The 27,512-nt window shown below is 42.8% G+C and overlaps 1 protein-coding gene across 7 annotated transcripts in view; it reads left to right on the top strand.

The window, feature by feature from the left end:
• The window catches only part of RIPOR2 (RHO family interacting cell polarization regulator 2), a 214,043-nt gene that overhangs the window by 79,361 nt on the left and 107,170 nt on the right, over positions 1 to 27,512 (top strand). For all 7 annotated transcript variants that reach the window (XM_029590784.1, XM_029590787.1, XM_029590785.1 and 4 more), the window contains exons 4-8: positions 660 to 738; positions 13,850 to 13,873; positions 15,715 to 15,768; positions 24,618 to 24,767; positions 27,304 to 27,367. In XM_029590784.1, coding sequence (XP_029446644.1) covers positions 660 to 738; positions 13,850 to 13,873; positions 15,715 to 15,768; positions 24,618 to 24,767; positions 27,304 to 27,367 — 371 coding nt within the window. The remainder of the gene's footprint in view (positions 1 to 659; positions 739 to 13,849; positions 13,874 to 15,714; positions 15,769 to 24,617; positions 24,768 to 27,303; positions 27,368 to 27,512) is intronic.

Genomic DNA, 27,512 nt, shown 5'->3' with positions numbered 1-27,512 from the left:
GCACATTTTCTGCACATTTGTGAATTTTTGAACTCCTGGTGCATTAGCATCCCATTAGCTTACCGCATCAGGAGTTAAAAAAAAAAAAAAAAAAGAAAATTAGCTTGTGCATTAAGAAACTGAGCACCAAAGTCCGGCATACAGCTTTCATGCTCTGCAAATTATTATATCAGCCACACGGTCTGGCAAAGAGAGAATAGGGGGAGAGGGATTTGTAAACTGATCCTCAACAAGTATGTTACTTGTGTGTAGATTAATATTTATTTAATATGACCTGTCCGTATATTGGTTTTGGGGAGGGAAACAGAATAACAGGATGTTTTATCTCAAGGTCTGGGAGGTGAGCAAAAGTGTTTCTCACAAAAGCATAGCACAAACATCTTTTAAACATGGGAAGGACAAAGGCATTTCCCCAGTACGTTGGGCTGGCTGAAAGTTGTCCTCAGAAAGGCTCTTTTATTCCTGATCAGCCACCTACAAAAATAGGAGGTGCAAAATACATGCATCATTTGTGAGAACTTGCAGATCAGTTTCAAATGAAAACTGCCCGTATATCTAGCTGATAGTTTTTATTTTATTCTGAATTTGTTTTATTTCTCTGAGAGTGCTCTATTTAAAAGAGCTTCTATAATGTGTTCCTGTCTGAAATATGTCAACAGTGAGTATCTGGAAGTTCACCAGAAGGAGTTGGACAAACTGACCACACAGTTAAAAGACATGAGGACAAACTCTCGGCTGGTAGGTAGCAGCTCAGTATTCAAAGCTTTAGAATATATTTATGTAACAAGAAGGACGCCATACCCTAGCAAGCTGGAAGTTCCACTTGTAGAAAACAAGATGGCAGCCTGGATTTAGATGTCAGAATTACCAGCATTTCAGAGTACAGCTTCAGAGGACATTTCTCACAGGGAAGTGTTTCAGAGGACAGTCCATCAGCAGGGATGATCCAATGTGGTTACATAGCTTGGAGCAAGTCAGAGTGTGCAGGTTACATCTCTCCAGCTAACCGCCCCCCCCCCCCCCCCCCAAAAAAAAAAAAAAGACAGTTCAGTATGATACTCTTTATATGTCTTCCCCCTCCCATGCACACTTCTTACCTCTTTCTGCCTCCTCCTTTGACAGCTTCAGTCTGAACCACACAGGGCCCTTAAGATGGCACCAACCTGCCCTGCGTGGTTCAGAATTCAGACTGATGCCAGCAGAAAAGGAGGCGCAAACAGGTAAGAAGCAATGCTCTCCTCCTGCTGGCAGAAGGGAAGGATGAGGGAGAGGATTAAAGCACAGGGCACCCCCAAACTGTAGGACCAAGTGCATTCATTCCAATTTACACTCTCCCTTCCCCCACCTACAAGTATGGTCCCGACCCATCAGTAGCCTCTAACCTATGTGTATGCACTGAGGTGATTACAAGAAAAGAAGCAATGAGGAGGTATCCAGCCTTGCTAGAAAATTGACGATTGCACATGCAAGTCACTGACCAACACATTAGAAAGTTGCAATCCAGTCAGGAATAGCAGCTGTCAGATATTCAATTAGCATCTCTGCTTATCTTGGAAAGATTTTTCAGCATTTTACTATAGATTACTTATTTAGCATTATATTGCTGTCAGAACTTGTAAAAATAAAAGAATAGTAATTCAAATATAGGTTTCTGTTTAGGTTTTATTTTACTTAATATACTGTAAGTATAAATAATCCAAGCAGTTTACATACTAAGGAAACAAACAATCAAATAACAATCAGTTACAAACTAATGCATAGATATAGGTGGTATACTTTGATTATAGAACTTTTATAGCTATAAAATAATGAGTAGTTCCTGTTCATACCCCAGATCAGTCCATACAAGTGGGTTTTGCATCCCTACCAGCAGTTGGAGGCAGAGAATAAAAACCTTTTAGGTATTGCTACATAACTGAGAGTGCCACCTGCAGTCCCTCAGTATTTCTCTGTCTCCAGCAGATGGTAGAGGTGTAAACCTGCAGTCTGAACTTTAATTTAAAAAATAAATAAATAAATAGTAAAAAAAAAAGAGAAGAGAAGAAGATGGGAAGAAGTGAAGACTGGTGCTTCCCAAGGTGTTAAGTTCCTTTGTGGGCCAGCCCTCGGGTTGAGCAGGGCGAGCAGGGGGGGTTGGTAATCCCTAGCCAAGCTCGACCCTCGATTTCCAGGAGGAGGGAATGCCAGGGGTCCTAGTTCTCTTGCTCCCCCTGAGGCCTTCTCACATGCCCATCAACTGGATCAGCCGGGAGCACCCAGAAACAGGAAAGTATATCTTCCTTTTTCTCTCTGGGTTGCTGTCACTTTAAAAAAAAAAAAAAAAGAGTATTTGCACAGGCCTTCTTTCGGCTGTGTCGGCGGTTGGCTGTGAGGTGCGATTAGCTCCTCGGGGGTGAGAAGGGACGCGTGCAGCTCGGCAGCAGCACCTGGGGTCAGGATAGTGCCTGCAGCAGCGTTGCAGCGTTTTTCTTCGCACTTAGGGTTATTTTTACCGTGGGCCATGACAGAGTCATGGCGCCTCCTGTGGAGCATGGGAAAATTTGTCGGGCCTGTGGTGTGAGGCGATTGCGCCTCAATGGGGCCTCATTATGCACTGGCTGTGCCTCCGGAGGAGAAGGTACCTCAGCAAAAGGCTCAGCAGATGGGCGCTGCACTTGTTCGGCAGGACCTGTTCAGGAGGACCCGGGGGGGAAGGGGGGTTGTCGAAGGAGACAACAGTCATGTTGCCTCCATGTGGCAGGAGGCCTGCAATGGATAGGGACTTCAGAGACCCCACTATTTCCAGTACAGCAAGGGCTTGTAGAGGATATGGGGAGACAGGAAAAGACCTAGTGGAAAAGGGAGCCAATGTGTCTGATGGCTTTTCTGTGGATTTTGTGTTGCTGCTACATGAGGTCTATCTCGCTAAGAAAGAAGAGCAAGTAAGTGGTTAGCCACCCAGAAATCCCAGAGCTCGTCTACGAAGCCTCGGGCTGAGGCGCAACCCAGGTAGGGGGCATTCTTCCTCTGCTGGACCTGGGACACCTGTCTGGGCTGGAGGAAGACTCCTCGGAAGGTTCAGAAGGAGATGTTCCACTGGATCCGTGAGATGACCCGGGCGCTGATCCTGGAAGGCTTCGTTGGGCAGTGACCCTGATGAAGAGGAGGTTCCTCTCGCAGAAGGGAATGACCCTAGGGTGGTGAGATTGTTCCATAAGGAGGAGTTGCGGCCTCTAATTCCCCAGGTGCTGGAAGAGCTGGGGATCAAGATCATGCAGAAGGATTCGGACAATGAGGATATGAACCCGGTATTGGGTGGACTGCATGGACCGCCAAAGCTTTCCCTTTGCCGAAGAAGGTGAAGAAGCTGATTGACCGGGAATGGGATTTCCCAAAGGCAGGTCGGAAGTTGGCCAGGGCTATGGCCAGGTTATATCCCTTGCCAGATGACACTTTGAAGGGTTGGAAGTTTCCAAAGGTAGATGCGGCGGTGTCTGCAGTAATCAAGAAGATGACCGTTCCAGTGGCAGGTTCGGTGGTGCTAAAGGATGTCCAGGACCAGAAGCTAGAGATCTTGTTGAAGAGACTGTTTGAGGTTTCAGCTTTAAGCTTTTGAGCTGCAGTCTGTGCTAGCCTAATGCAGAGAGCTTGTTTGTGCTGAATGCAGAAAGTGCAGGATAAGACATCAGGGGCCTCTGCTGATTCCAACCAGGAGGCTCAGTTGGAGGTGGGAGTGGTCTATGTGGCAGATGCACTGTACGATATGGTTCAGACGTCTGCCAGGAATATGGTGTCCACTGTAGCCACCTGGAGACTCCTTTGGGCAGCGGATGTGTGGTCAAAAGCGCAGATTTGTAATCTCCCCTTCAAAGGATGACTGTTGTTTGGGGAAGATCTGGAGAAACTAATGAAGCATTTGGCAGAATCTAAAGGGAACATGTTGCCCAAAGATAAGAAGGTTGGCAAGAAGACCTTTCCGCTGCACTCCCACTTTTGGAAAATGAGGTTCTGCTTCAATAGGAGTTCTTCCAGATCCACACAGAAACAGGGTTCAAGAAGGCAGTAGTCCTTTCGAGGGACCCTTAGACTGGCCAGAGATAGCTCCGGACAGTGCACCAGAAGAGCTAAGTCCACTCAATGAAGGTGAGCTGGTTCACTCCTGCCTGGAATTTGTTGAGGGAGGTTATCCTTTTTTTATGAAGAGTGGACCAAAATCATTTCCGATTAGTGGATTCTGGAAGAGATAAGGGATGGCTACGCCTTAGAATTTTCAAGCTCCATTAAGGAAGCCTATGTGCTGACCCGTTGAACTTCGACCATCAAGCGGACAGCTGTGCAGGACATGCTACTAAGGCTGCAGCGCCTGGAAGCCATCATCCTGGTTCCCCTAGCAGAACAAGGGCAAGGAAGATATTCGGTTTACTTCGTGGTTCACAAAAAGGAGGGTTCCTCTCAGGCCATTCTAGATCTGCAGAGGGTCAATGTGTCCTTGTGGGTGCTGCACTTTTGTATGGAGATGCTGCGGACGGTGATTGCAGTGGTGCGCAAGAAGGAGTTTCTCGCCTCCTTTGATCTAATGGAAGCGTACTTGTACATTCCCATCCGAGCAGATCATCAAAAGTTTCTGCGCTTCTCGATGCTGGGAGAGCATTTTCAGTTTCAAGTGCTTCCATTTGGGCTGGCGACTACACCAAGAACTTTCACGAAAGTGATGGTGGTGGTGGCGGCAGCAGCTTCAGAAGGGAAGGGATTCTAATACATCTGTACCTGGATGATTGGCTCATTCAGGTAAAGTCAGAGATGGAGTATCACTGTTGCATCCGATGAGTAACGGAATGCCTAAGGTTCCTGTGTTGGGTGATAAACCTGGCAAAGAGCCACCTGGAGCCGTCTCAGTCAATGGAATATCTGGGGGCTTATTACCCCAGAGAGGATGTCAAGTTGCAGGCTCAAGTTTGGTTGCTGAATCTGTCTATTCCCAAAGTCTGGGATTATTTACAACTTCTAGGTTCCATGGCGTCTACTCTGTGGTTAGTGCCATGGGACTTTGCTCACATGCAACCTCTCCAGAAGGTGCTTTTGTCCTGTTGGAATCCGTTGTCGGAGGAGTTTCAGCTACCGTTGCCACTCCAGGGGGAATCCAGATCCAGTCTCTTGTGGTGGCTGTCGCATCCCAGGTTTGGAGAAAGGAGTAGATCTGGAAGTTCTGGACTGGGTGGTTCTAGCCTCAGTGGTTGGGGAGCAGTATGTCAGGGATCGGTGGCCCTAGATCAGTGGTCACTGGTAGAGGTGCCCTAGTCGATCAACCATCTGGAAAAAGAGACAGGTTGTCTTCCTTCCACAGATTCAGAGGCATGTGTTGCACATGTTCTTGGACAATACGATGACAGTGGCCTCCATCAATTATCGGCAAAGAATGGAGAATTGGTTAGTGGCTCAGGAGGTTCAGGTGCTCTTTGGGCTGAAAGACAACTAGCAGTATTAGCAGCTTCTCAATTGGTAGGAGTGGACAATGTGTAGGCAGATTATCTCAATAGGTAACAGTTGGATCTGGGGGAATGGGAGCTGTCAGAGGAGTTTGTTGACCTCATTTGGTGCAGGTGGGGCAAGCCCCAATTCGATCTCATGACAATTTGGGGAAATGCCAAGGCGATCAGGTTTTTCAACCACAGGAGGGAATTTGGATCCGAAGGAATCGACGCTCTAGTACAGACGTGGCCAGTGAGACTTCTGCTGTATGTATTTCCCCCTGTGGCCACTCATAGGTTGGGTGCTACGTCGCATCGAACAACATCCAGGAAAAGTGATCCTGGTGACAGCGGATCTGGTTCATCCAACAGTAGATGGTCCCATCCGGTTAAGTCACCTGCTGGGATTACTATGCAAGGGCCCATGTTTTCAGAACAAGCGGATCGCTTCTGTATAGCAGCCTGGCTTTTGAGAGGCGATGCTTCCGCTTGAAGGGGTACTCGGAACTGGTGATTACTATTCTACTTCAGCCTAGGAGGTCATCTTCTACTTTGGCATATATCCGAGTGTGGAGAATGTTTGAATTATGGTATGGGGTCCTTTGCAGGTCGACGTTGCCCAGGTCTTGGCCTTTTTGCAAGATGGTTTCTCAAAGGGTTTATCTTATAATTCTCTGAGTTCAGGTAACAGCCTTTGGCTGTTTCCTGAGGAGGCTTCAAGGGAGGCCATTAGCGTCTCATCCGGACATCGTACGCTTTCTTAAAGGAACACATTTGTGTCCTCTGGTTCATAGGATGTGTCCATCTTGGAACCTTAATCTGGCTCTTTGAGTACCTTGTGGGCCTCTTTTTGAATCATTGAGAAGGGCATCTTTGAAGGACCTTACCTTGAAAGCTATGTTCCTGGTGGCAATTTGTTTGACTAGGTGAATTTCAGAGTTACAAGCTTGATCATGCAGAGATCCTTTTTTGCAGATTTCAGACAACGGAGTCTCATCGCAAATGGTTCCTTCCTTTTTACCCAAAGTCGTATCTCCCTTTCATCTCAGTCAGACGGTGGAATTGCCAGCCTTTCTGCACCCGACATCTGATTTGCCCCATGTGAAGAAGCTTCAACTTTTGGACATGCATTGGATTTCGGCCTATATCTGTAGGGGTTGATAGGTTCTGGAGGGGCTGTGGACGCATTCTTCTAAGGCACAGGCAGCCTCCTGGGTGGAGCACCATTTGGTATCTCCTCAGGAGATTTGTTGAGCAGCAACTTAGTCTTATTTACATACTTTTACCAAACATTACCATTTGGATGTTCGGGCTCCAGAGAATGCCATGTTTGGTGAAAGTGTGCTGCGTGTGGGTCTTTCTGGTTCATACCAGTGTAGAAGGGATTGGGTATATCCCACTTGTCTGGACTAATCTGGGGTATGAACAGGAAAGGAAAATTGGTTCTTACCTGCTAATTTTCATTCCTGGAATACCCCAGATCAGTCCAGATTCCTGTCCCCTTATTGTTCCGAAAGACCTTTCCTGCTTCTGGATGCTGCTGGTGGTGCAGAATTTGAATGAGTGATGCAGAATTTGAACAACATTATACAAAGTTTAAGCAGTTTAGGGGCTGGAAGTTTTTTCATTAACCTAAGTTGAGGGTTCAGATTTGTTGGGGGTTCCAACTTTAATCCTCAGCTCACTCTAGAGGGAGAAATCCTGGAAAATAGTCATCTTGGCTTGGGTACAGGTCAATTCTGAGGGACTGCAGATGGCACTCTCGGCTATATAGCAGTGCCTGAAAAGTGTTTTGGGGTTTTTTTGTGAATATTTTTATTGGTATTATACATGAAAATACACACTGTATGAAGAAAAGTAAAACAAACTGTTATGTATAACCCAAACCCTGTCAACACCCCCCCCCCCTCCCTCCCTGCACACTTAGTCCCAAAGAATTAACAATCAAGGTATTGGGTCTCCGCCGAAAAAACAGGCTTCACCCCCATAGGAGTTCGATAAAGGATAGTAAAGGAGAAAATTAACAATGAAGGAGTCTCAATCGAGATAGGATCCTGTGTAGCTGTTGAAGTTGAGGGTCCTTTTCAGAAAAGGAGATCGAATATTTTGAAGAGTCAAATGCAGATTAATTCTATTGTCATTAGTTCATCATGTCTGATCACCCGTGCCTTCACACCTTGAGTGGAAGCCCACTCAAGGTGTGATGTCCAAGTTGTTTGAAACTTTTTCAAGGTATGATGTTTTACTGCTGTCATCTGGTTCATGGTACACACAAAATCTACTCGTGCCAGTATGGTCTTCAATGACGGGCAATGAGGCGCCTTCCACTCTAGCTATCTCAAGCCTTGCCGCCATACACATCTGTATGATAAAAGGATATTGTGAGCACTGGGGATTTTGATCGACATTATTTAAGAACGCCGCTTCCATATGAAGACCAATAGGTTGTTTCAAGATTTGGGTCAGCTGGTGTTCAATCTGTCGCCAGAGGGGCCTAACACATTCTCCCGACCACCACATGTGCAGGTATGTGCCTACTGAGGTACACCTTCTCCAACAAGTTCCCTTGGCAGTCGGCAATATTTTCGCTAGACGCTCAGGAGTTAGATACCACCGATAAAGTTATTTATATCCATTTTCTACTAGCATTGCGGACATGGAGGCTTTGCTCAACTGGCTGTAAAGCTGTGCCCATTCATCCTCTGAGTAGTCTTTTGCGAGATCTTTGTTCCAAGCTCTGATATGAGTTGGGGTACAAGTAATTTTCATATTTAACAACTGGTAGACCTTGGCAATCAGTCCTTTGACATGAGAAGAAGCCATACAATAGCCTTCAAGCAAGGTTTTCCCCTTGCCCAAGTTGGCCTTTATCTGGTTGCTTAGACAGAAATGACGTATCTGATAGTAGGCCAGGTATTCAGTTAGAGGAAGATTGTACTTCTGACTCGCCAATCCAAACAAAAGTAAATCTCCCCCCCAAAGATTTTTAAATCGGATAACTCCGTTTGTGCCATTTTGAAAAAGAATTCAGGTCTAGGCAAGGCTTGAAGGAAGTACTGTGGGACAGATACAAAAGGTGATAGCAATCCTTAGTTCCCATCAATCTCGCCTTCCACTTATCCCAAATTTTTAACATGTGTCTCATAGTAGGGAGCATTCGCGGACATGATTTCCAAGTCTTTCTGGGTTGCCACTCTAATGCTGCCAGCGGCATGGCAGGTATCAGTGATTGTTCAATAGTTGCTCAATGTTTGACCTCAACGACCTGATGCCACACTATTAGAGGTCATAGTTGCGCCGACACGTAGTACCACATAAGTTTGGGTACTCCCAACTCTCCGTCAAGCTTACTCTGATATAGGACATTTCTGCTGACCCGGGTCGGCCTCCTTTTCCAGATGAACCCAAATATTCTCCTTTGCCAGAGCTTTAGGATATCATTAGGGATGGGAATTGGCAATGATTGAAATAAATACAACAATCTAGGCAATACATTCATTTTAACAGTCGCTATATGACCCAGCCAAGAAAAAGGGAGGATATACCACTTATCCAGATCCAGAAAAATTTGTTTTATTAGAGGTGTATAATTCAGACTGAAAAGGTCCGATGCATGAGATGAGATGCAAATGCCAAGATATTTGAGGTTTTGGGAGGCCCAACGGAATGGATGCTGTGTCTTTAGCAGTTTAACGAGGTTGGGCCTACAGGTTAAATTTAAGATCTCTGATTTTTCCCAATTCACCGTAAATCCTGACACCCCGCTGAACTCTCTAATATCGTTTTCAGTGGCCGTTAGGGAATCATGTGGGTTTGTCATGGAGAACATTATGCCGTTGGCAAACAAAGTAATTTTAAATGTGTCCTGAGAGAAAGTAAAACCCGAAATTGCATCATCATCTCTGATGGTGGTGGCTAGTGGTTCTAGGAAAATGGCGAAAAGGAGAGGCAATAGCGGGCAACCCTGCCTAGTTCCGCAGCTCACTTGGAACCGGTCCGAGTATCCGCCATTAATCTTAAGACAAGCTTGGGGATTTGTATATAAACCCTTTACCTACTTACAAAAGCTAGGCCCAAAGCCCATTTTCTTCAAAACACAAAAAAGAAATGGCCAATGAACCAAATCGAACGCTTTTACAGCATCGATGGATAAAAAGATAGATTCAATCTTATGTTCGTGAGCCCACCACATCATGTTAATCAGTTTACGTATGTTGTCTCCCACTAATCTGCCAGGCATAAAGCCCGCTTGGTCTTGATGGATGAGGTCGGTTAAGTATTTATTCATTCTTTCCACTAGGATTTTAGCTAAGAGTTTGAGGTCCAAGTTCAGTAACGAAATGGGTCTGTATGACCTGCAAGCGGTTGGATCCCTCCCCGGTTTTGGCAGAATCGTTATACCATATAAAAGTTAGAGTTTGGTGCTAAGGAGCCCCCCTGTTCTTAGATAATTAAATACTTTCCGTAAGTACGTTACTATATAAGGAGCGAAGGATTTATAGAATTTTGCAGTAAGACCATTGGGTCCAGGTGATTTCCCTATTTTTAGTGTTTTAATAGAGTGGAGGATTTCAACCGTGGATATTTCTGCATCTAATATAGCCTGGGCTTCTGGTGATAAGCGTGGTAAACTGACCCCTTCCAAATATTGCTCGATCACTTCCGTTTGAAGAGTACAGTGTGCTGTAGAAACTCAAAAATCTCTTACGGATATCAGTATTATTCGTTAAGAGTTCCCACTTCTCATTTTTAATCTTAGCTATTATGTTTTGATAAGAAATTTGCTTTAATTTATGGGCTAAATGTCGTCCAGCCTTATTTCCCCCTTCAAAGTAGTCCTGTTTAGCTATGTGCATAAGATGTACCATCTTGGCTGACTCTAATCTTCAAAGTTCACCTCGGGTTTTGGATAAGAGGAGCCAGGATTTTGGCTTACCCATGGCTTGATGTTCTCGAGTAAGGCTCAAAATTTTTTGTCTCAGTTCTGTGACCTCTTGTGCATCTCTTTTTGTTACATAAGTAGCCCTAGAGATAAATATTCCCCTCAAAAATGCCTTTAAGGATTCCCAAACTATCGGAGGTGCTAGCTCTCCAGTATCATTTAAACAATTATAATCTTTTATCTGTGCTATTAAGGTGGCTGTGAACCCGTCATCAGCTTAGGAAGGCAGTCACCTCCTTGAGCTCCTGCCTATTCTAAAGTGTGGCCTGGGATAGGTTGGCATACACTGATATTTCCTGGCTTTCCCAAGTCCATCGCATTTGCTTCCTAGCCAAGCCAGCTATTTTCTCTTTCAAGGTATAATCATGAAAACAAACAATAATGTCTCTAGCCTGATTAGTGCCAACTGCTCTATGGGCCCTGTGGGCTCAATCAAATTTAATGGTAGGCATCTGCTCTGCCTCAGAATCTTCGCTGCTTTGTAAGAGAAACAGGCAAAAGCGCTGTATTAGAGCAGCACAGTCCTGATTTTCTTGCGTCTCTGAAAATCCTCTGAAGCGGAGATTACCTCTGCATGCTCTGTTTTCTAAATCAACTAATTTAGATTTCATACCTTGATTTTCGTCCAATAAGTCAGAGTAAGCTTCTTGCATATGCTTTGTTGTCTCTGCCTGCGCTTCTACCCGCACATCGAGATCATCGATCCTGTGCCCCAATGAAGCCATTTCCTCCGGAAACTCTCCCATCATTTCCTGCATCTCTTTTTTTTATAGGTTTTAAGATCTTGGCGTAGGGCCCCAAACCATTCTCGAAAATTCAGAGCAAGTCGGGGTTGTTTCGTTGTGAACATTGAACGCGTCCTCCGAATCCGAGCCGCCATCTTGAGGGTCTGCACCCACGGCCCGCTCTCCTGCGTCTTGCTCGCGCTCTCCAGCTTTTTTATATGAGAAGCAATGAAAATTGACCAATTTTCGTTTCGCTGCCATCCCGCTTGATTTCAGTGACTTATCCCACAGCTTTCAGCTCTTCCACTCCGATTTCAGTCCCTGAAATTTCAGGTTTATTCCTGGCTAGTTGAGGAGCACACTTCTCATGCGGCCATTCAGCCCAATGATGTCACTTCCTCCTGCCTGAAAAGTTGTTATTCTCTGCCTCCATATGCTGGTAGGGATGCAAAACCCACTTGTCTGGATTGAACTGTGGTATTCCAGGAACAAAAAAATAGCAAGTAAGAACCAATTTTCCTATATTCCATTGGTCAGTTATTGTATTAAAATTAAAAAATAAGATAAATTCAATCCTTTTGCACAGATGGCCATCACCCATATGAAGGGACATTAAACATTGGAAAAACCCAACCTGGTCAATCAAAACCACCAATCTGGGATTTTTGAGGATTATATAGCAGCCTACATGCACATGGCGTGTGCCAGTGAGGAAGGTTTGAGTCATACCCAGTATGTTACAAACATGAAAGATTTAAGGCCAGATATACTATAGAGTTTTTCTCATTTTGTGTCTATATGGGGAAAATGCTTAGCAGATAGGCCCCTGTGTAAGGGAGCTATGAATTATTTTATTACCTCTTTATTAATTAAAATAAATTAACAATCAAGAGAATCTTGAAAAAGAACACTTCGTTCATATCATGAAAATCTAGAAAAAACAAAAATCTCACAAAATAAGAATAAGTATATGAAATTACATTACTTAGTCTACATTATGAGGGAGGAGATATTAGAAATCATATATCTAAGGAAACAGCTATAGCAAAAATGTACAGGTCCCAGAAACAATAGGAGTCGGAACAGTTCTATTTTGCAAAAAGGTCTCCAGTTGTACAGGATCATGCAAAATATACTTAGTACCTTGGAATTTAATTAAGCATTTACAGGGAAACTTTAATAAAAATTGGGCTTCAAGAGCTAAACCCCTAGGCTTTGAAGCAGGAAACAATTTCCTCCTAGATTGTGTTTCCCTAGTAACATCAGGAAATATAGAGATCTTCTTTCCCATAAATAATGTCTTTTAGAGAAAAAAAAGCCTTAAGGTTAATTGCTTGTCAGATGCCTGGAAATAAATAACCATAAGAGTAGCAGTTTCTACCATATCACTTTGAGATTGTTCTAAAAAAGCGATCAAATCTAATTCTCCAGCTAAATTAAGATTAACATTAGGTTCTTCCTCAATTGTAGTCCCTTGACCATGGTCAGGCAAGTAAAACGCCTTTGCAATTTTGGGTACAGAATCAGAGAATTTTAGAAAATCTAGGTAGAACCTCTTAAGCATCTCCAAGGGAGAAATAATTGGACATTTGGGAAATCCTGGAAAAATGGAGATTCAACCGATGTGAATAATTTGAAAGATTTTCAATTTTAGAATGCAAAATCACAATATGTTTCACTAAGAAATATTATTTTCCTGTAGGACTAAACAATGTTGATCTTCACTAGTTATTTTCTTATCAAGATCTTTTATGACCTGAGAATGAATATTAACTACAGAGGTAAATGATCCTAAGTAAACCAGCAAAGAGTCTATCCTGGTAGATAAAGATATTTCCATTTTAGAAATGGCAGTCTGTAGTGCATCGGCAGTTATTACTTCAGGCTTAGATGCACAAATCAATTCTCTTCCTGGAGGGACAGCTAAATCTGTTGCCTCATTAGCTGAAATAGGCTTACCAGCAGGGGTAAGAGGGAAAGATGCACCCAAACCACTCTCTGCTCCTAGTCCAGATACCAGAGAATTAGAAGCCTGAAGTGGAGAGAGAGCTCCTGAGCTAAGGAAGACCGTGACTCTGATGGAGCAGGGTTAGAAACACCCTGCTGACAAACCCCAGGTTGAAGTCTCTGGACTGAAAAGGAGTCCAAGATTATTAACTGGTTCATGGAAGGGGGTGAGCAGGGCTGGGTGGGACAGTCCTTACCATTCCCTTCCGTTTTGGAGTGCAGCTTCAGCGCACCAGATAGCGGCGTGCCACCTCTAAAGATTTTATATGGAGAGGGCCCCAGAAGTGGTCAGAGCCGCAGGAACCCAGAAACACCAGTGGATGCAGTAGGAATTGGCCTCTCTCCCTCGCAACTTGCCGACAGGAGCAGAACGCATAGAGTGGCAAAACGGCATCCTCTGAGTCTCTCACTCCCCCAGAGCAATGACTAATAAGTACAGAAAGTTGGTCATCTAGGAAACAGAAACCATGTATGCACACAAAATAGTCTGACAACTGGAATTACTTCCCTAGAAAGGGACTTTGTTTCTTTTTAACAAGATGGTCTAATGAAAACTTTTCCTATAAATGAAATCCACTGTATCTGTTGCAGGGTATATTGTCTTATTTTATATGTATTTGTATGTGTTATAAAGGAACAAGAAGCCTGTTGTACAAGATAGGATATGAAACAATCACACCAAAAATGTAAGATGAAATATTTTAATTCATATTTCTCTTTATCTGCAGGGTGTTCTGTATGATCTAGATAAGGTAAGTTAGCTAATTGAACAGAACTGCTAAAGAGAAGTTACACGACATGTAGAGAGAGATGGGTGGAGGTCATGCATGCTGTTAGATTAGCATGCAATACCAAAAAATCAGAGATTAAACTAAACTTTCTAATGGAGGATTTTTTTTTGTATTTTGCCAACATTATTTTTTGATATAAATCTGGTATACTAGACACATTTACTTCTAAAACACTCATTTCCAAATCTTGGCATCTTCTAGCATTCAAAAGGAAAAAATCGACCTGCTCCTCAGACTGTGACTTGGCCCCCTCCAAGATATGTGGTCCAGAACAGGGAGGGACCTTCCAAAGAGTAAATACATACCACTCCCACATTTAGATTGAAATGAATGATATTCCATTCTATAGCACATTGCCTCCCCAATGCAATTGACTTTATGTGAGTGCAGCTGATGAAGGGACCAAAAAATGTACAACTTCTCTCACAGTGTATACCATGCATACAGCTTCTGAGGTGGAAGATCCACAGTGACACCCTGGGTCGGGCACCTTCATAACTAGCTGTAAAAAAAAAAGAAAAGGGAGAAAGAAGTTTGAAGCTAAGTCAACATGCTTCCTGTGCCAGGCTCTCGTCACCCAACCATTTCTCCTCTCCCTCCAGCACCTTTCTCTTTCTTCACACCCCCTTCGCAAACACACATAGACACAGTGATTCTTTTTTATTGGCCTAGCCGTTTCTACCTGCACCTTTGGGCCTTCATCTCAGTCGGAACTGGTCTCTGCTGACCTACAGCACCAGGAGCCTTCATTCACAACTATCCAGGGCGTGTCCGCCTACTTTTATAGCCTCCTTCCAACTTGGCCCAGCCATCGCAGGGACGGCTTTCGGTCAAAGGCTGCAAACTGTAGCTCTCCCACCCACCCCCACACCCCCACACCCCTTAACCTGGCTAATGTGATCCTAAGTCTGGCCTCTAGGTGTTGCCCCAGGGGTCCACGTCTACTGCCTCTGCAGCATCCCCAGCCCCATCCAGCCTATAGAGCTGGAATTAGAACCTGGGTTCTCTGCAAGGCAGTGCACAGCACCCCCAGTGAACCACCACACCAGCTCTGCATCCATTGATTCTGTGGCTAAGGTGCTTCCTGGTGGATTCTGTAATCCTTTTTGTGGTGGGCATCGAAGACCTTAAAATCTCAAACATGCATGCTTTTTTTATTTGCTGCATTAAACCCATTTTACATCTCTGGAAGCAAAGTTTCCCCTTCTTCAAGAGAAGCCTGGCTGCCAATCAGCAATTACGTTTAAAAATGCCAAACTAGGGACTTGTAGGGAAAAAGTGAAAGCTGATGAGCATGAAGAGGTCTTTCTATCACTTATGACATATCTCCTCACTAGTGCTAATCATGAAGCCTTTGCTTAATCTAGTCAAGAGGACAACAGTATTTAAAATGCGATACAGCCCAAATTGTGCAGGATGATGTCTCCACTTGCATACTGTTATTCTCACCTGTTTTACCAGCCTCTCCTCTTTGACGTATTGTGATTATGATATTGAAAAGCTTGCTCAGTAACAAGAATTAAAATTAAAAAAAAAAACAAACCCAAAAACACAGGGTGCACCCCCTACCAACATGACATTTGCAGCTGCTCCTCAGGAAGGAGCAGGAGATCATGCCAGGGCACAGGCTAGCCGTTTGGCAACATCTGTCCGGGAGCTGCTTCAGTAAACGTGTGAATTTAGAACTTTCCTCTAGTGCTTTCTTTGAACGGAGACGATTAAGAAATCTAAATAATGAAATGAGAAGAACATATATGTGCAAACCAATTTATAACGTAACTTTGTTTATTTTCTTGGTCCAGCAAATCAAAGCAATTGAACGATACATAAGAAGACTTGAGTTCCACATCAGTAAGGTAATGTCTGGTCTTTGTTTTGTCACTTTGCTAGCTGCCATCTCCAGAATCTTTTTGGAGAAAGTGTTTCCCGTGGACATGGGCAATCGACCCCTACCATGTAACGCATTCCTCTCCCCCTCAGACAGTCTGCCCAGGGCATCGTAAGCATTGTTATTTCACAGTCCAGGTGGAAGAGAAAGACAAGACAGGTTTCAGAGCTCGTAAATGACAACGGAACTCAGGCCTCTTAGGCACTTTCCGTATCTATTCCCAATCTGACCTTTTTCCTTCTGGAAGTAGATATGAAAAATGTCAAAATGGAGGAGTATCACAGACCATGCAGTGTTGGTATTTTTAAAGACATTTTGATTATAATAATCTGCATGTAGCACTGATTTTAAAAAGAATTACATGAATGCTGAAGGTTGGAATGATTTCCTCACCCATGATTATTACATAGTGGCTTCGGAGAGCACAAGAGAGTGATTGTGAATCCATCTACATATTAGTTTTCAGTCTTCATTTTCATGCTCTTGCAAATGGTGTTATCCAGAGATTTAACTTAATTTCCATAGCACAACAATTGAGCAGTTTTTAAATGTCTTTTTTTTTTTTTTAATATAAAGGTAGTGCTTAAAGCTTTTTATCTCTCTTTGTTAAATCTTGTACAACAAGAACAAACAACAGATATACAAAACTCCTCCTCTTGGTTGTGGGATTGGGAAGAGGTGTGACTGGGTCTTTCGTCATTCGGTTTGCTCTTGGGTGGGTTGAATGTCTTCCTGACATCGTCTGGCTTTCTGCAGAAGAATCAAAAGTATTTAAAGCCCTTCCTGAAACCCTACCTAACCATGTACAATGCCCATATTTCCCAAGGATCCTGGAAGAAGGCTGAATGTGTATATCACATTGGTCCAGGCAAAAAAAAAAAAAAAAAAATAGAAAGAAATAACATTTCCCTCAGTTAACTGCGTTACCCAGATTTTACCTATAGTTTAGATTATCAGAAGATGTACACACATCAACAGATTACCAGTTTCCCCCTCTCATTTCTTTTACAATTTGCGAGAATCTTAGTCAGTGTGCATGTGTGTGGCCGACCAAGTGACCTTCTTGTGTTTATGACCACATTTGGTAGTGCCTAGCCTTAGACAGGAGATGGTTTGATTCCATATTACAGCTGTTAATATTTGCGTTTGAGTGAGTGCCTTCCCAGTGTCTTTTACCCAGAACAAGAGGAGACACAAGAGGCATTAGTCTATTCTCTGTAAGCAGGTATCTTCACTCTTTTCTTTTGCCTCTCTATAAATACAATGTGGCTTTCGGTACAGAAGATAGAAGAGGTGCCAGTGGGCCTCTATGACATAGCGTTCTGCCTCAATGAGATACAAGCCTGATGATGGGTATCTCCTATTCAGATGGCCATTCTTTCCTCCGTGCCCTTCCCCCCACCTCCTTCCCCCATCACCACCTTTGGACGGTTTGCTGTGTATTGTGCAAGGTATCGGTGTGAGTGCATAGCATACCAGAAGGGGTTTAGTGCACAATGAACTGTAGAAAGTTGAGAAGTGCTGTTTGTGGAGGGAATGCTCCTCTTTGTTGTACAGTGCCGCTCATTTATCAGTGAGGGAAAGTGCAAAGGAGATGAGACATATTTTTATGTCTTCATAGATATGAGCTTTACCTAACTCAAGTATAGCACTCTTTTCTTTTCTTGAATATAAATATAAACGTTTTTTTCAACCAAAAAGCATGTACATATCATTGTCCTTAATTATTTTCTTTTTCCCATTGAATTCTATGCTTTTGATCATATTTAAATGAGATAGTGTGGTGGCTGAAATGTGGGCTATGGGATAATGCATACTGTCACAAAGCTAATAATGTGATATGTGATTCAGAGAAATAATTGACCTAAAAACCTGTGACAAAGGGATTTATTCAGTTTTCTCAAGCTACTTGAGGCCTTTGAGACATTGTATTTATTTAATATAGGATTCAATTTATTTATTTATTTTTGCAAGTAACTTATGATTATAGATTTGTCTGAGTCCAGAATTTTTAGATTTGTGTGTATGTGAGTATGTGGAGGGGGATGAGGCTGGATTCAAACCCTATCTGCTAGTTTCTCTCTGAAGAGTTCCCTACCAATTAGACATTGGTGTACTGATCTTTCTCCAGTTCCTGTTTGTCCATGATTAAAGCACAGGGCGTATTCACAGTGCACACTCCTGAATGAACTTCAGAAGAACTCTTTATCAATGAACAGGCCTCTGCATTTGGATAACAATAGTACCAAGTGCCAAGCATTGCTGTCACTCATTTGTGCATGAAATAAAGTGTGGAAAACAGGAAGCACAAAGACAGGTGGCCAAACTTTCCACTGGCAAACAAATCTGTCATACTCTCTGCCCTCACCCCATCAAACACAGATACACAAGCCAGCATGCCTGGTATACCCTGGTGCATAAGTGCAAATGGAAGATATTTATAGCAGCTCTTCAGAGTGTAGACAAAGGGTGACTTGATCTGTCAAACAGCATATGATTCATGCGTTTAGACAGGGTTATTTTGGAAGCCCTAAGGTACCGCCTTGTATCTTATGGAAAGATAAGATAATGCTTGCATCTGTTCATCCTTGCTTAAGTCCTCCACTTGCAGGTTGTCTCCTTTTTTTTTTTTTTTTTTTTAAATGGCTGACCTCTCAGATAAATTGTATCACTAACAAGTTGTCCAGCTGGTCCCCTGAGGTTTTATTTGTCGTCATGAATTCCGACAGAAAGGTCTAGCTAGGATTTTGCAAAGCGAGACACTGTGCTGAACGCATTATCAGACAAAGGATTTGGAAATCAATGGAATTATATATACATATAACTTCCTAATTGTAAAAAAGTAGTAAAAATGAAAAAGGAAGGATGGAAGAAGGGAATGCCAAGGAAGCTGCAGTCCAGAATCCATCCCATCGCTCCGTGCCAGCGCGGGGCAGAGATCCTATCTCTAGACTATTTTTCTGCTTCTGGAGATAGGATATACAGTAGGCTCCTGTGCTCCAATCTGACTAATAAAAGCATTCAGCAGAAGGGATAAAACACGTGCTGTCATACTGGGCAGAATATTATCATTTGGTACCGAATTCACTGCAAATTGTAACCGTATAGTTTTAAAACCCAGAAAGCAGAGAGTTACTGTTTAAAAAAAAAAAAAAAAAAAAAACAACCTACAAGCAAAAGGACAATTTTGTCTCATCCACCTTGAGTAGAGATAAAGTATTTGAAAGAGGAAGAGCCCCCAAAAGATTCTGGTCCTCACTTTAGGTGCATGGTAATAAACATTCAATGTCTCTTGAGCATGCGAATACAATAAGTCACCAGATCGTCAGGCTACAACATACCAATGAGCTATATCCATAAGACCAATCTTTATTAAGAGACCTTAAGACCTGAAAAGTGAATGCTAAAGAAGGGACCTCTCATTTATTATTGACAGCACAATGCAGGAGTAGACTAGGGGATGGAAGCGGGGGCTAAGAGCCAGGGAAGCCAGCAGTCAAATCCTGCTTCTTGTATTCTCCAGCAAATCACTTTTACCCTCCCTCTGTTGCCTCAGCTACCATTTTAGGGGGGTCATTTATCAAAGGCTTATCGCACGCGATAAGCCTCTATCGCATGCGCAAAGGGACTTTCCGCATGCGATAGAATGCAAATTAGGGGGAGGGGAGGAGTCTGGGCGGGGAGGGGCGGAGTCGGCGGTGTCTTCGCAATAATGTTACTAACCTCATTGTTGGCAGTAGCGCACTGAATAGCACCACCTTTCACGGTGGCGCTATTCAGTGCGAAAGCCGGCATCTGGCGCACTGCCATGGTGCGAAGGCTGCGGGCTTTCGCAGGCCCATCCCCCCCTTCACCCCCCCCCCCCGCCCCCCGTTTTCGCAGGATTCATCATTCTGCGAGGATTGATGAATCCAGGCCTTAGATTCTATATCCCCCTGTGGTAGGGGACTACCCATTGTAACTTGCCTTAAGCCTGGATTTGGAAAGGTGAATAATTAGATCACAAAGATCCAAATGTATTGCCCCTTTCCTGTGGTCTCAAAGAACAAAGGGAAGGAAGAGGAGAATGATATAGAGCAGCGGGAATGGAGATAATGATGAAGGGCTGTGAAGGCTGAAAGATTTAAAGGGAAGAAAGCAGAGAGGATAAGGAACGCAGAGGAAGTGGCTCAGCACCTAGGAAGGGTAAAGAGAGACTAGCTTGCCCTGGCTCTGAAAATCAGATGAGGGTCTGTGGCTCGGTGTCACCCTTGGACATTGAGAGGGGGAGTGGAGCAGTGAGACGGAAAAAGGAGCCCCTGTGGCGACTCAACTAGTGCCCCCAGTTCTGTAAGGCAGAACTAGATTCTGACCTCCTGGATCCAAAGAACCAAACTGAGACCCAGTGCTGCCCTGGAAGAGAAGAGCTGCCTATGACTGTGGAAGGTGCAAAGGAAGGAGAGGGTGAAGGAATGGGCAAGGCTGGATTGGTAGTTTAGGAAGTGGGTTGGGGAGGGGGGTCTCTTGCATGCCGGGATTATTTATTTATATGTAAATAATTTAGGTTTCAGTAAAGAGAGAGGTTTCCCTATATCTTAGATGAGTTGGAGGGGCATTGACTCTTTTGTGCCAGGGGTGCAAAAATCATGAATCTGGCCCTATCCAAATCTTGCTTCATTTGTCACATAAAAGGGCTATGTCAGGGGTATGGGTATCAATATTTCTTACGAGAGGTGTTTGCTCTGTTTGAGGGGGTTGGGTATGTCATTTTGTTAACTATTATCATCTTAGGTCCCTTTTTGTCATTTAAATTGATCTGAAGTGCAGGGTCCCATTGAGATCCCTACAAATGTGTGGTCTTGTAGAAAGGCTATGCATTTATAGAAAGAGAGAGGAACAAACCCTCTATGCCAGAGCACCCCTATGTGAGGCTGCTGCAATGGTTGTTTCCCATGCTATATAAGCCAGAGACCCCTAGAGGAGCTGTGGATTTTTTTTATTTGAAAGTTGGAGGGAGACAAGTGTTTCTTTTCAGTTCCTTTTCCCAGAAACATTCCTAGGGTCCAATCAGTAGGACCAGGAATTTTGAAGATTTGCGAGACTTTCTGAATTATTTTACCTTTTTTGGGTAAGTGAGGACTTCTCCTTTTGGAATTTAAGTTGCAAGAAAGTTTTTCCACTTTTTCCTTTCTGTTTTGTTTGGGAGCTGGTTTTTATTTTTCCCATCTGATTCTCTCAGCCTGACAGGGTCAGTGCCAGCACAGCAGAAGTATTAGAGAAGGTGGGATATTGTTCCAGCGTCCAATGTGAGTGGAGGAGAAAAGGAGAGGAGAGTCTAGGTCACCTATCCAGTGTTCAGCACCACCTGTGCCCATCTGGTTCAACTAAGTCAGAAAAGGAGAGGAGACATTAAGAAATTGATGTGAAGTAAATGGATCCAAGGCAATTGACTTGGGAGTTTAAACTGAGAAGAGACCTCCAACATTTATTGTGAAATTCAAATCCAGAATAAGGAGAGCCCTTGAGGATTGGTTTAAGTGATCCAAGAACCGCAGATTCACATATTTACCCATTTCACTTATTTTGTGGATATCATATAGAAGAAATTTGGAGACTACCATGTTTTATGCTTACTCCAAATCATCAGTAAAATTGTGTTGGTAACTCCATCTACATGCATCCAGTTTGGTTATTGGCACCTATTAAAGAAGCAGGGACTTGACGCCCAGGAGGCTATCCTCACCCCCATCCTCCTTCCACCTTAAGCAGCAGGATCCTGTAGGATCGGGGCTGAAGATTTTGAGTGAAATGGGAAGTTCATGTAGCTCTGGGAATTGTGAATGTGACCCTTGGAATCCTTCATAGGACACTAATCTGGGGGTTGCAGAAGCATAAGGGAAAATTCTAGATTCATCACTCTTCAGATGGAAGCCTTCAATGCTATAGCGCATCTAATTAAGGGCTTTATAATCCCTTCTGGTTCCATATATTACAATGTTTCTATTGTTTACTTAGCTAATAGCCACTGCTATTAATTGCATCAGTAGCATGGGATCTTCTTAGTGTTTGGGTAATTGCCAGGTTCTTGTGGCCTGGTTTGGCCTCTTGGAAACAGGATGCTGGGCTTGATGGACCCTTGGTCTGACCCAGCATGGCAATTTCTTATGTTCTTATGAAATAGAATGAACAGAAACTTTAGGGGCCATCTACCGTAGGCTGAGTAACTAGAAATCGGTCCTTTTACATACCTGAAATTGCTCTGCGCACATGTACTAGAGAGGCAGGATGTGAGCTAAGAATACAGGGGAAAAAAATTAAATTTGAGAGAAAGCATTATAAACCTTTAACTAATAGATGTAGTAGTGCTGTCTCTGTGGCCTCTAGTCTTGCAAATCTTTAAAGAAGTGCAATGAGAATGACACACAGGACCGGGTTAAATATCCCTCACCCAGGCCTTGAATGTATTTATGTACTTGTATCTGTCTTGTTTCACAAGAAATACAATTGTCACAAGTTGACTGTGTCCAGCTATCTAGCTATTTACATGAGTGCCATAGATAACCAATGCAGCAGTTTCCTGTTTTCACCCTCTGGGTCCTTGGCATGTTACCCTCTGAAAGGACAACAGGTGGAAACTAGAATATAAGAAACAGTTAAAAATAACAGAGACAGGTGTGGAGGAGAAGCCGGCCTTAGTTTCCTGTTGCGCTTCTTCTTACAGTCTAGTGGTGGCTTATTATTAATGTACCCAACACATTACCATATCGTAATCTTAGGGAAAATATATTGGTTATTATATCTGAGATTGATAGTTTGTCTTATTTTAATTTAGGAGATAATTACAGGTTATGCCAGTTGCAAAATATGTGCAGTTTAATGACAAGAAGAAGGGAAAATGTCTCCATGGAGTTTTGTGTAGCCAGAAGAAGGATTTTTGTAGAAGTGGTCATATGATAGACACACACACACACACACACACACACACTCATTCACTCTCCTTTTCCAGAAAGCAAGAACAACATAGCTATTATTAAAGACATAAAGCTTCCATTGAACCTTTGGGATGAACCCTTCCTTTGAAAGTGGAATGCATGTCTCTTGTTTCAGAAAGTTACCCTTCTCCTGTGTTCAGCGTTCCTCACAGCAGGGAGTCCACAGGAGATGGGCCTCCTGAAATTTCAGAGAGAAAGAGGGGAAAAAAATGGATTTATTCAGCACGCAGTTCAATCTGCTTTTTTTTTTTTTTTTTTAAATTTTCTTTCAACAGCAGCCTGTGTAATCTACCAGCAGCTCATGACTCACATGGCACAGGGCACATGCTGGAGGGCACAAAGCAAGGTGGCTTTTGTTGTCCTGGTTATTGTTCTCCATTGTAATTCTATAGAAATGTATGGGAGGCATAATTTAGCAACAAATGGTGCAGAATTGCCTTGCACTAAGTTATCCAAGGCAATTTTGTCAAGGGGCCTAAATTGCACGCCCCCCCCCCTTCTGCCCTCAGGGGATTAATCCTCCTGCAGTACTTCTGAGACAGCTCTTTCCGGCAAAGGTGGGGGCACTATATAGAAGGAGGGATTAGCCTCCCAGGAGCAGGCACAAGACCTTGATCTAAGGCCTATAATTAGATGTACTGCTTCTGTTCTACTTCAGGAAAACACAGGAAAAAAAACCCCCTCCAAAGTCAGAACCAGAAGGAAAGGTATGACTAGCACTGAAGTGAAGACTGTGATCGGTGACAGAATCACTCTGTGGGGCATTTTGCCTTCCCACATGAAACATTCACCCAGAGTGTTTAAATGCAAAGCTGACAAGATGAGAAAACCTGTTGCCTCTGGAACAGAGAATGACTTACTATTTTATGCACCTGCCCTATTCAGGCTGTACTGTATATTTAATCCTTTTGAAGGGGACTCTGCGTAAATAGGCAATTTTTCATTCCATTAATTATCATAATTCCTTTTCTACTCTGCATTCTTTTGTGATTTTAATGTACATAGGACCAGATTTAAGGTTCAGCCAAAAACATGTAAAAAGCCTGCCACTCAGTGTGCTTGTACAATATGGAAATAGTATACTTTTGCCCCCCCCCCCCCCCTCCCCCAAGGCTTAGCTCTGGAAAGTGAGTCACAAATATTACTTTTAAATTAATCCACTAAAAAACTTGTTTGTTGGCCTTTACTTCTGCAACTTCTGAAAGATTCACAAAAACATATTGTGTAAACAAAAATGTATGTAAAAAAAGTTCAGGGGAACTTCACCCCGATCCTTACATTTACCCCTGAGTGGCACCAACTGTTGCTTACACAATTTTTTTTTTCCATGAAAACTTTGTTCCTTCGAGAGGAAATTGAAGCCGTAGACAAGATGTGCATGGATTTGAAACTCTGCATATGAACTGACTCCCAGGCTTGGTTTTTTTTTGTCTTTTGCTTTAATTTTGCCAGACTCTTAAATTTGGTCCTAAGCTTGTAGGGGGGGACTTTATAAACAGAAGACAGCAGGCACCAGGTAATTTGCCAGCTTCTGCTCAGAAGGCACCTCATTGTGGTGGAAGCGATTGGCTTGGATGGCTGTGTGCGAGAAGCCTATGCAGCAAGGTACTCCATCCGTCCCCACCATGTGTCAGTGGCTCCCAGCATTGCCACTAGTCAAGTGCCTTCCTAAGCAATGCTTTTTTTAATTCGCTTTTTTTTCACTTTTTAGTGTAACCTGCAGGATATGTGGAGGTGGCAGTAAGATTGTCCCATTGTGGTGAAGGGTCTGTAGCTCTTCAAGTTCCTGGAAAGATGACATTAATTGTGATTCTTGTCTTCATGTTTTTTTCTTCACTTGTAACAGGTGGATGAGTTATATGAAGCCTATGGCAACCGAAGGCGCCTCCGAGAAGGTGCCTTCAAAATGAAGCAGGCGTTCGCAATGTCCCCTTCCAGCAAAGCCGCCCGAGAGAGCTTGTCTGAGATCAATAAAAGTTATAAGGAGTACACCGAGGTATTTGCTACTTGATTTATTAGTTGATGGTAGCTAACTTCATATGACTTGTTTAGTACATTGAAGCTCTAGGTTAACTAGCAACTGAAATAGACAAAATCACTAAGAGTCCCTTTCCAGTCTCCCATCCCCATTTTCATTTTGATTTTTCCTTCATTTTCAACTTGGTTGCCCAAACAATTATAGAATCTTAAGTATTTCAGGGCACTGCTGTACTGATCATCACTGGAGACACCAGACAGGCATTATAGTGAAACAGGTATGAAGGCTGAATCAACAACAAGAATTCTGGAAGAAGATTTTAAAAAGAGGAAGCACACTTAGAATAGCAAGGACACACCTTTTAGTCCAAAATTTTAAAAAGTCAAAGAAATAAAATACCTAAGGCCAAAAAAAGAAAGGCAATCAAGAGTAAGACCAATAGAGAATGCAATATGGCCAAGAAAGAAGCAAACGGATATTTTAAACAACCTAATTAGTGTATCTCCTTTAAAGGACAATTTGATAATGCAACCATCCAAAATGCAAAAGCAGAATACATTCTTTTAATATGAGTGCCTGTTAGAAATACAAATCTTTCAGAGAAAAGGTCAAAATATACTTCATAAAAAAAAAAGGAACTCTCCTCTATGAGCAACTGTTGAAGGAACAGCACCGATCTTTTGGTACACTAAGATATGTTTTTCTTAAATATAACAAAAAGCAAAACAAGAGAAGTCTCAAAATATTCAACTCCGAGCCAAATGATGCTGTTTAAATGGTATTAAAAAAAAGTGCTGCTGATGACAAAGAGGGGATAACCTTCCCTTAAAAATTACAAAGATGCACTATTTATTATCATTTACATAAATAGCGCCTATAAAAATATATAAAAATATAAAAATAGCCAATAAAAAATATTGTCTTACAGCAATATTGTAATTTTATTTTGCTTTAGTTATATGTTCCAAGTTGATCTTAGTTTGTATTTTATAATAGATTGTATTTTATAATAGATTAATTGTTCGATATGTTCTATGTAAACCGCCATCCCGGCGATAGTTATCTCTGTTACCTGTGAACCAGAGTGATATGTATTTTATACAGGAACTTCCGGTATATAAAAACCAAAAAATAAATAAATAAATAAATGTTGTCTATGTGAGTTGAGGGGACTTTATCCTTCACTTCTTTATGACAACCATTTAATTGAATTGAACACTCCCTGAGTCCTCTCTTGTTTTGGTTTTGATATAATTAAATATGGTGTGGATTGCTTTTATGCTCCTTGTTTTGGTAGTGGTCATTTCTTAGATATGAAATGTCAGTGGTCATGTCCCTGGGGGTAGGGAGTCTCAGCCTGGTCAGCCAGTGCTCAACTGTGATGTCTTGGGGTGCACTCTAGCTGGGTTCTAGAGGGAGCTGCTGTCTGTGGCCCCTGGCCTAGAACTGTCACTGCCATGGCTGGGCTAGATGAAAGGTTATAAAAAGGGGGGAAGGTACCCTGGGTAGAAGTAAATGAAGGTTCATTGCAGTGTAGCCCAAGAAGAGGCCTGTTCCAATTGAGCTGGCAGTCCAAAAGGAGCAGGAGGAAACTGATGGGACAAAATAGAAGAATATAAACCATGGGTTACAATAGCATGTGCTGCTTTTTCCTAAATGAAATATTTGCTTCCAGAATTTTGGCACAGTATGTTCCATTTACACCTGTGTAGCATTTTCAAGTCTTAAAGTCCTTGTTTTGATCTGAGTCCCTCTTTCAAAGCTACATAGCTTATAGGCAAGTCTTCACAAGTAGGGAACTTACTAGTGGCAAGACACCTTCCTGCTCTGTACACAAAACCAGGGTCTTGTTTCAGAAAGAAGGGTTCAAGAGCTAGTATGTGATTTCCCCAGCCTTGCTGGAGACAAGATCCGGGACCACTGCACAGCTGGGGCTGGGAGAGAGAAAGACGATCTTAAAATGCAGTAAAAACAAGCAGGCAGGCTAAGGATCTCTGAACTGGAAATGCATTCTGCTCGTCATCTGCTAGGCAAGGGGGAGCGACTGTGCAGCTTTTGTCCATTAAGAGGGCACCTTGAAGAAGAGATTAATGGAATGCCAGTTTTTAAAAAAACTACAATAAAAACAATAATTCGGGGAGGGAAATGGGGCAGGCATGTGTATTGTCAGAGAAGATGGCCAGCTGAGCCATCCTCATCTTCCGGCCTTAGTGCAGCTCAAGCAAAGCAGAGGGAGGGATGTGATTAAAAAGTGGGAACATAGTGGCCCGGAAATGGAATGGAGAGTTCTCCTCCAAGGGCCTGGTTCTGAGTCCCTGTCTTGGTGGGAGACCTCCACAACTCTTTGCTTCCATCTTCAAACCTATTTATTGGAGAAGGCCCCTCCTATACAGAAGCAAGAATCGGGGAATTGGGGGGGAAGTGGATATAATGCTTGTGGCACTAAATCAGTTTCTGCTTAGCATTCATGTTGGAGCCTTATGTATGGAAAATCTCTTGGTATAATTTTGGTCCCGAGTCTGATTTTTTTTTTTTTTGTGTGTGTGCTCTGCAGAATATGTGCACCGTAGAAGCAGAGATGGAAAATCTCCTGGGGGAGTTTTACATTAAGATGAAAGGTAATTTCTTTTTATACACAAACAGTATACAGATTCTCTTTCTAAAAATTCTTTGAGGCCATCTCGAAACCATAGAGTCGAATGTATATGTCTCTCATTCATGCACTGGAAAAGTATAATTCAACCAATCTGTCCTTATGCTAAG

The sequence above is a fragment of the Rhinatrema bivittatum genome, chromosome 2, assembly GCF_901001135.1.
Source record: "Rhinatrema bivittatum chromosome 2, aRhiBiv1.1, whole genome shotgun sequence".
Taxonomy (NCBI): Eukaryota; Metazoa; Chordata; class Amphibia; order Gymnophiona; family Rhinatrematidae; genus Rhinatrema; species Rhinatrema bivittatum.
The sequence above is the reverse complement of the archived record's forward strand: the minus strand, read 5'-3'. Positions and strand labels throughout refer to the sequence as shown.